The following is a 9,843-nucleotide window of genomic DNA, read 5'->3' on the forward strand; positions in this document are numbered from 1 at the left end:
ATCAGTTTTAAACCTTAGGAATTTTATGTGATGAACATTATCTGATTAGTGTGCTATTTTCTTTATTCCAGTCCCTTGTCAAAATGGTGGCACCTGTCTAGACGGCATCGGGGATTACACTTGCCTCTGCGTGGACGGTTTCAGCGGCAAACACTGCGAAACTGACGTGGACGAGTGCGAGTCCCAGCCGTGCCAAAATGGAGCGATTTGCAAAGAATACGTAAACTCGTACACCTGCCAATGTCAACTCGGTTTCTCCGGTATTAACTGTCAAACGAATGACGATGACTGCACGGACAGTAGTTGCATGAACGGCGGCAAATGCATAGACGGTATCAATAACTACACGTGTGTGTGCGAACCAGGTTACACCGGTTCAAACTGTCAGTACCGGATTAACGAATGCGACAGTTCGCCGTGCTTAAACGGCGCCACGTGTCATGACCATGTTCAATATTACACTTGTCACTGTCCTTACGGCTACACTGGAACCAGATGCGATAAATACGTCGACTGGTGTGCGGGCAGTCCCTGCGAAAACCAGGCTAGCTGCGTCCAGCACAAGAACAAATACCATTGCAACTGTTCCCCGGGATGGACCGGCAAAGTGTGCGACGTCGAAATGGTTTCTTGCAAAGATGCAGCCATCAGGAAGACCGTTCCTGAGAAAAATCTTTGCAACAATGGCACTTGCGAGGACATCGGTAATAGTCATCGTTGCCACTGTCTCGAGGGATACACTGGATCCTATTGTCAAGAGGAAGTCAACGAATGCGACTCTGCTCCCTGCCAAAACGGTGCCACTTGCAAGGACTTGGTTGGTTCTTACCAATGTCAGTGCACGAAAGGCTTCCAGGGTCAAAACTGTGAGTTGAATGTAGACGATTGTAGGCCAAATCCATGTCAGAACGGTGGTACCTGTCACGATCTAATCAGCAACTTCAGTTGCTCATGCCCTCCTGGTACTCTCGGTTTTATTTGCGAACTCAATGTTGACGACTGCGTTGTCGAAACTTGCCACAATAATGGCACCTGCACGGACAAAGTCGGAGGATTCGAGTGCAAGTGTCCTCCGGGCTTCGTTGGACCAAGATGCGAGGGTGACATCAACGAATGTTTGTCTAACCCATGCACATCTCCAGGTACTCAGGATTGCGTGCAGTTGATCAACAACTACCACTGCAATTGCAAACCTGGTTACATGGGACGCCATTGCGAGGTTAAGGTGAACTTCTGCGATAGCTCACCTTGCCAGAATGGCGGAGTATGTACAGCGAAACAGGCTGGTCACAAGTGTATCTGCCCGACCGACTATTACGGAAACAACTGCGAATTCGCTGGTTCTTATTGCGACAGGGAACCGTGTTTGAATGGCGGAACTTGCAGAGTGGTCGAGACCGAAGTTGGCTATAGATGTTATTGTCCTCCTGGTACCACTGGAACACATTGTGAAATTGACGCTAGGGATGAATGTGCTAGTAATCCTTGCCAACAATTAAATGCCGTTTGTAAGAACCTCCTCGGCGATTATGCTTGCGATTGCCCACCTAAATGGACCGGAAAGAACTGCGAGATTTATGATCCCAACTATGGAGGCGGTATCTTCGGCAGAGCAAACTCGAATGTGCCGAAGACGATGAATGCTTACGATCTGGATCTGGAACTAGAGAGGAAGAAGTGCGTGGAGAACAGATGCGAGGAGAAATCTGGAAATCATCACTGCGACGAAGAGTGCAACCGGTACGCCTGCAATTTCGATGGGAATGATTGCTCGTTGGGTATCAATCCATGGAGAAACTGCACTGCGCCAATTAATTGTTGGGATGTGTTCATGAACGATGTATGCGACGAAGTCTGTAACAACGCTCAGTGTTTATTCGATGGAAGAGATTGTGAAAGGAAACTCGCCCCGTGCAAGTAAGTTAATACAAAATTCAAGTAATGAATATTTTCAATCAGTTAAAACTTAATTAATCAATATTCGTAACATCTGTAGGTAATTGAAGATTAATTAACCTGTGTCATTATTTCTACAGCCCAATCTACGACGCTTATTGCCGTAAACACTATGCTAACGGACATTGCGACTACGGCTGCAACAATGAAGAGTGTAACTGGGACGGTCTGGACTGCGATGGTGAACCACCATCACTGGCAGAGGGTGTGATATCTGTGGTAGTCAGAATGGACATGCAGACCTTCAGATCCAATGTAGTAGCATTCTTAAGGGACATCGGCCACGAACTCCGTACCACGTTAAGAGTGAAACAAGATGAACTTGGCAACGACATGATTTACCCTTGGAGGAGAGAACGGGAACCCAGTTTACAGACCAACTTCTTCGGTCGTCCAACCACCATTTACACAAATACCCAGAACGGAGTGATCGCCTATTTGGAAATCGACAACAGAAAATGTACCGTCACTCAAGGAGCAGTGTGCTTCCCCTCAGCAAACGAGGCTGCAGAATATCTGGCAGCCACTGCATCCAAACATTCCCTATCACGGAACTTCCCCATCGAGCAAGTCCGAGGTGTCGTTGGGCCGCAGGGTCCAGAGTACCCGGATTCCCCTACGAATTACAAATACGTATTTATCGGTGTCGTGATCGTGGTACTCGGAGGAATGCTAGTTGGCGTATTAGTTACTGCTCAAAGAAAACGTGCGGTGGGTGTCACATGGTTCCCCGAAGGATTCCTACGAACCAGCAGCGGCAGCGGACAACGTCGAAGATCTCGAAGAAGAGGACCGGACGGTCAAGAGATGAGGAACTTGAACAAGCAGCCATCGGTGAACTGTATGGACTTGGATGTTGGAAACGGTCGAGCTCAACAATGGTCGGACGACGAATCGGACCTACCACCATCGAAGAGGATGAGAGCCATAGAGCCAGGATATGCCAGCGATCACACAGCCATTACGGATTACGAAGAAACGGAACCACGAATGTGGACCCAGCAACACTTGGACGCCGCTGAAATACGCAGACCGGATGCCGGAGTACTGACACCACCGAGTTTAGAACATGGCCAGGACGTAGACGCCAGAGGACCTTGTGGAATGACGCCGTTGATGGTGGCCGCTGTGCGCGGTGGAGGTTTAGATACTGGTGAAGAAGAAGATGAAAGTGACGGTACCGCAGCTGTGATCGCTGATTTGGTCGCTCAGGGTGCGGACTTGAATGCAACAACAGACAAGAGCGGCGAGACGTCTCTTCATTTGGCAGCTCGCTACGCTAGAGCTGACGCAGCTAAGAGGCTTCTCGATGCTGGCGCCGATGCGAATTCTCAAGACAACACTGGTAGAACGCCTCTTCACTCGGCCGTTGCCGCCGACGCAATGGGAGTCTTCCAAATACTACTGAGAAACAGAGCAACTAATCTAAATGCTCGTATGCACGATGGCACTACACCTTTGATTCTGGCAGCCCGTTTGGCCACCGAGGGAATGGTCGAAGATCTCATCAACGCTGACGCTGATATCAACGCCGCCGACAATAGCGGCAAAACGGCACTTCATTGGGCTGCGGCAGTGAACAATGTCGACGCTGTTAATATACTTCTTGTCCACGGGGCGAACAGAGATGCTCAAGATGACAAGGATGAGACTCCGTTGTTCCTCGCTGCCAGGGAAGGTAGCTTCGAAGCTTGCAAAGCATTGTTGGATACTTTCGCTAATAGAGAGATCACCGATCACATGGATCGGTTACCTAGAGACGTAGCTAGCGAAAGATTACATCATGACATTGTCAGATTGCTTGACGAACACGTGCCTAGATCTCCGCAGATGGTCACCGTTATACCGAATGGTCCTCTCATGGGTAAGTATTATTCGTATCTTTCCTTTAAAGATAGTTATATGAAGAGTATAGTCAGTAACATATTCTCAATTTATAAAAGACTAGAAATGCTACTAAATTCAGTTATTTAACGTTTTCATTTTCCCCTTTCGCAGGATCACCGAATCATCCTCAATTGATCACTCATCCTACAGTAATCGGTTCCGCGCCGAAACAAACGAAGTCGAAGAAGCGACCTAAAACGGGTACTACCGGTAACCCAAACAGCCCCGAGTCGGAGGGTGGTGTGGTGGTGGTGAGGCGAAAGCCGTCGGTGAAGAAGCCTCCAGCAAAACGCGGCGCGCAGCCCCCAAACCAGGAGATCCCTCAGGGCGCGGAGGGAGCGGAAGGAAATTTACCGAGTCCGTACGACAGCGCAAGCCTGTACAGCAACGCGTTGCCACTGGTGGGTCACACAGCCACGGCGAAGCAGCCGCCCCCATACGAGGACTGCATAAAGGGGCAGTCCATGCAGGGTCTGCAGCAATTGGGTCTGGACACGTTCACGACCAACTACGGTCTGCCAAATTTTCACGACCAATTACTAGCGCCACACCAACGGCAAGCGCAGGGCATGGTGAACACGTTGTCGCCACCCTACAGTAACCAGTCGCCACCGCACTCGGTGCAATCGAACATGACGTTGTCGCCGCAGGCCAGCTATATGGGCTCGCCGTCGCCGGCCAAAAGTCGGCCATCGTTGCCGACCTCGCCCACCCACATTGCCGCCATGAGACAAGCAACGCACCAGAAACACGGCGGGATGCCTCCGGTAGGCTTCGACTTCGAGAATCTTCCGTACTCTTCGAGTCAACAACAGCAGCAGCAGCAGCAGCAGCAACAGCAGCAACAGCAACAATTGCAGCAGACGCAGCAACAGATCCAACAACAGCAGCAGCAGCAGCAGCAACAACAACAACAACAGAACACGCAACAACAGCAGCAGCAGCAGCAACAGCAGCAGACGCAACAGTACTACCAGTACTTGACCCCGCCGTCCCATCATTCCGGGCCCGACGTGACACCCCAGCACCTCATGCAAGCACCGGAAAGCTTTCCGACACCGTCGCCGGACAGCCCCGGCCACTGGTCGTCTAGCTCGCCCCACTCGAATAGTGACTGGTCCGAGTGCATGGCCTCGCCAAACGCGTATAACGCAGGGGGTGGTCACCAAAGCAACAAAGGCTCCGAGGCGATCTATATATGAAGCCAAGTGACGCTCTCTTCCTCGCGCGAGTAGGTCATGTAACGAACTCATATACACACATACATACAGACATACACGCATATAAGTGAACTGTGATCGACTCGTCGAGTTCGAGGGCGGTTCTCTCTGGTACATGTTAGGGGACTCTCCGGGTCGACTATGGTCGGGTCGCGAACGGAATGATAATTGTTTGGCCGTCGCGTCAGTGTACACAGACGCAGCTGTCACGATTACGAATATATGGATCGTCTGCGGAAAGTATTCCCGAATTTTACTCTTTTTCTTTTTCATTTCTTTATTTGGATTAGAGACACTATTCGCGTACTCGTTCAATGATTGTGCCTTTTATCCGTACGGTGGGAGATGATTAAACGCACGGCGATATAACATGTATTTTTTCCTGTATCAAGCGATTATCTCAGCTCAATGAACAATGGTGCCTTCGACTTGCCACAGTGTGAAGACCCGATAGATAAAGTAATAGGGAACGAGACCTTGCTATCTACAATAGTATTGTACATAGGACAATAAACACGGAAGCGGAGGAACAGCCACCACGTGTATTCGGCGAGGACGACTAAAATAAGATGTAACATGTAATATTCCGGATTTAATATGTTAACGCACATGGTTCTAAATAAGCGTGGAGGGTCGATAGCGTCTGAACATTCGATCGTCGTGGCCCACTTTTGTCTATTGTAAACCGTGACGTGCTGCACGTTGAACCGGAAGAGGAATTCTTGTAATCATGCATAGGAAACGAATACGGAGAATCGTGCCTTCGAGTGTCGTAGAGTAAGGATGTTCGATGTAGGTAAATCTAATTAAATTATGTGTTTTTCCCCTTGAAGAAACGCAGCGTTTCCAAATGGCCTTTAACGATTTAACGTTTATTACCGATTAGTGGGGCGAATTTATATGTAAGATAGAGCGAAGGTAATTGTTTTGCACGGTCGACGAGAGCCTCAGAGATATCGTCTTCACCCCGCGAATATAATCGTTCCATACACAGACATTCCATTCGCACGGCGCTACTTTCTTATATTTTATTATCTCCTCCTTCTGTCGATTAATGTGGGAAATGTCCACTGTTCGCTCGACGAAGCTTTTGAAAAATTCAGGCAGACGAAAATAATATAACAAACATTTAATCTTTATTATAGATGCGTTCAGATGTGTATTAGCTTAGCAATTGTTATATCTTCTTCGATAACTTTTCAAACGAATTAATGGTATTAAACACTTTCTCATAGTGGTTGCCTGTAAGGTACCTCGGGACACTTACCAGCTATTTTAATAACCTTAGTCTAATCATCATAATCGCAGAATTTTTTTTAAATTAAATGTTTTTAAATTCACCTTAAAATGTCTTCCATTAAAAAGATTTTAAAAAGAGCACAATAATGGTAATCCAATAGTAATTCTAAACGTAAGTCTCTATGGTGTTCACTTGAATTTTTAACTCTATAGTAAAATCCATAACTTATTAGGCACGTTTATATAATTAGAATTTCCTGTAGTAGAAGTTGCTTACCAGTAAACTTAACAAAGTGAATTAACCGTCCAAAAATATTACCACTATTTTCATAACAGCATTCTATAGAGACAATACGAACAAAACAAAGATCGCTTCGTTCAGTGATTTTATATAGTCAGCTGTAACAAGTTAAAAACATCTTTCACAGATTTTATCAGACAATATCTCATAGAATCCGTCTGCAATGAATGGAAAAATTTCGTTCGAATGGCGAAGCTCACGGATGTTTCCCAAGAATTATCCTCGAACCTATTACTAACAATCTAGCGTAATTGTTAGCGTTAATGTGTACGTTTATGCGTAATAGAGTCTCTTTAAATTAAATTAAGTACGCGACGGACGGGCGGTAAGACGATTCGCTGATCTCTCATCTACCAAAGCCAAAAGAGAATTCTTAGATAACACGACGTAATCCGGCGGCGTGGCTGGACGGTGGTATGTAAGCATAATAGGGTATAGAAATCATTAATCATAGGATTGTTGCGAGAGAAAAGATCTAATTATTTTGGTTGATAAGACGGTGTTAAGATTCGTACACGCTTGCAATAATATTTCTCCACCAGTAGCGCGATTCGAAGACGACACAACGCGTTCTAATCGTGTTTTGAAAAGAAAAGATGGTATCTTCGTCTTTATTATGTTCTTTTTTTTATTTTCAAAAAGGAAATTTGTAAATACTGTTTCCCTCACCTTTTACCTTCTCACGCATCCTCTGTCCGTTTATCTTACGTACTGTTACAGTACGTTCTTTCTGTTTACCTTTTTTTTAACAATAATAATATAATTGTCTTTTCTCTCGATTTTGTACAAACTGTTTTTACATATTTTTATATTACGTAAGTTAGGTACTAGTAGCTATGTAAGGCGACTCCCAATATACAGTAATAATGTTTCCTTTATCATATTATATGATCATAGAAGAAAAAAGAAATATAAATATATATATAATTAAACGTATATATATATATTTTATGTGTACATTATATAAGGTATATAAAATATATTTTATATATTTTATATATATGTGTTTTGTGTAATTGACTGTTGCATTGGGGACGATATTTCCGTTGGGTGTGTCCATAATGCAACTCTGAATTACATGGAGCTGTGTGATGGAGCTTCCCGGATTCCGGAAGACGAGGGTCCAACGCAATTTCTATGACTAATCTCGCGGAACCTATATATGCTCCTAAGGAGAATCACTTTTTTTATTTATATATAAATATATAAAATACGAGTGAGAGAGTAAGAATGAGCGTGAAAATGGGAGAACGAGAAAGTGTGCGTGCGTGCGCGTGTGTGAGAAAAAGAGAGATAGAATGTTAGAGAGAAAAACTTTTGTAACGAATTAAAATGTATCTCTTTATGCGACTGCCTTTGCGACTGTTAAATGCCACGAAAAGTCTGCCAAATGTCGAACGACGAAAATATCAAATGGAATGTTAAATATTTTTTTAAATAGATTATATCGTGAAAGATCTGATTAACGAACGAGCTCAATCGAATTCTCGAAATGGTATCACGTCACGGGATAAATATGTATGTGTGCTCGCAATGAATCAAATGATATTTTCAGTCGGTGTGCGATCGATAAAATGGAATCATTTCTTTTTATATAAATTCGGTATGTAAAGGGTATACGTAAAATAATACGGATTGTTGTGACGGGCGTAATCGAAGACAATGAATCGATGTGTTCAAAATTTATCATGATGGTATCCGCTCTCTGATGCACCGATATTCTTTGTGTTAAACGAAGGAAAAAAATGACGATAGATAAGCTACACGCTCCAATTTATACAGTTATCTATGGATAAGTTAGAAAAGAGAAACTTCCGATTATTAATAATAGGTCTTGTTATTCCTTGTAACTTGTAAAAAGTACTGAATTTTATTAGTATTAACGATTCTGTAATGTAAGGATTTGTTCGATTCTATTGTACCCCGCCTCTCCTCCTCATCCCCGTGTCCCAACCACCCCCCTTTTTCACATCCGGTACCCCCAATCCTCAATATTTTTATAAATAAGTTATGTCTTTTTAAAACAGATGTAATAATAAAGATAATCTAACATTCACAATAGGGTTGTTGTTCTGTTCTATTGTGCTATGCTTCCGCAAATCTATTCCTTAATAATGTAAGCATGCTTCTTTTTTTTAAGTATATTACAACAGATCTTACACAACAATCAAATTGTATTATAGCAATAAAAAATAAAAAACGCTGAAAATTTCCCGAACATACTTAGTCTGAGATTTTTCTTTTGTTGCGACCCCTATTAGCTTTGGGTCAAAACTTCGATCTTCAATCAACTTCATCTAAATGAGGAATGTTTAAAATAAAATTATATTCAATTAAAGAAAAATTGTGTAAAATCGAATAGGTTCAAATGAAGTAGAAAGATATAACAATATACTTGTACAGTACAGTTGAAAACATTAAAGATGTGACTTAAAATGAAAGCACAATTGGCAACAAAATAATGTAACATAAATATTTATACACGATTGAGGAAATATTCAATTTGGTCTAAAATCAATTAAAAACAATAGAAGAGGTCATACGCAAGAAATATGCTGGAATATGAAAAATATTCGATGTTACATATCAGTTTTTTTAATGATTTGAATGCTGTTTAATATTAAGATACAAACAAATTAAATTTGATATTTAAAATGAAGAAATTACTGAACCGAAGTGAGCAACTCGTAAACTATAATTCATAACTGTAATATTTCTTAGTAAATAACACCTAAAAAAATTAGAAATAGGAGATTTAATAATTGAACACTTTATTAAACTAAATCCTAAAGTATCGTTCTTCTATGCTATTAATCTAAACGTCCAAGAAACATATTAATTCCATGATGAACAAATGTAAAAATACAGATTTGTTCATCAACAATTGCGAATATAGACACTGCAGACCACCACACAGGGACGTCAATCAATAATTGCTTTGGCTTCTAAGAGAAAACTGAAGATCGTAGAAAAGGTAGGTGAATTCTTTTTAGAAAAATATGTGTATGACGTAAGTGTTTTGTAAAATTGCTTTGACGTCCTCTACTAAAATCAAGAGAAAACTATATTTTTCTCAAAACGTATACATGTAAGACAAACATTTAAATTCTGCTTATACTGACAAAAACGAACAGTATTTTATTTAATTGAAAAATAAGTGTGTGTTTTCATAGAAACTTAGAATTTTTATTGAAACCCTACTTGTACAGTGCATATCATATAACATCATTAATATATCAT

At 42.5% G+C, this 9,843-nt stretch overlaps 1 protein-coding gene across 3 annotated transcripts in view; it reads left to right on the plus strand.

The window, feature by feature from the left end:
* N (neurogenic locus Notch protein) overlaps positions 1-8,811 on the plus strand; it is a 336,265-nt gene extending 327,454 nt beyond the window's left edge. For all 3 annotated transcript variants that reach the window (XM_076371906.1, XM_076371907.1, XM_076371908.1), the window contains 3 exons: positions 72-1,917; positions 2,037-3,820; positions 3,955-8,811. In XM_076371906.1, coding sequence (XP_076228021.1) covers positions 72-1,917; positions 2,037-3,820; positions 3,955-5,045 — 4,721 coding nt within the window. In that variant the 3' untranslated portion in view covers positions 5,046-8,811. The remainder of the gene's footprint in view (positions 1-71; positions 1,918-2,036; positions 3,821-3,954) is intronic.
* The last annotated feature ends 1,032 nt before the right edge of the window (positions 8,812-9,843 follow it).

Source organism: Nomia melanderi, chromosome 11 (genome assembly GCF_051020985.1).
Source record: "Nomia melanderi isolate GNS246 chromosome 11, iyNomMela1, whole genome shotgun sequence".
NCBI lineage: Eukaryota > Metazoa > Arthropoda > Insecta > Hymenoptera > Halictidae > Nomia > Nomia melanderi.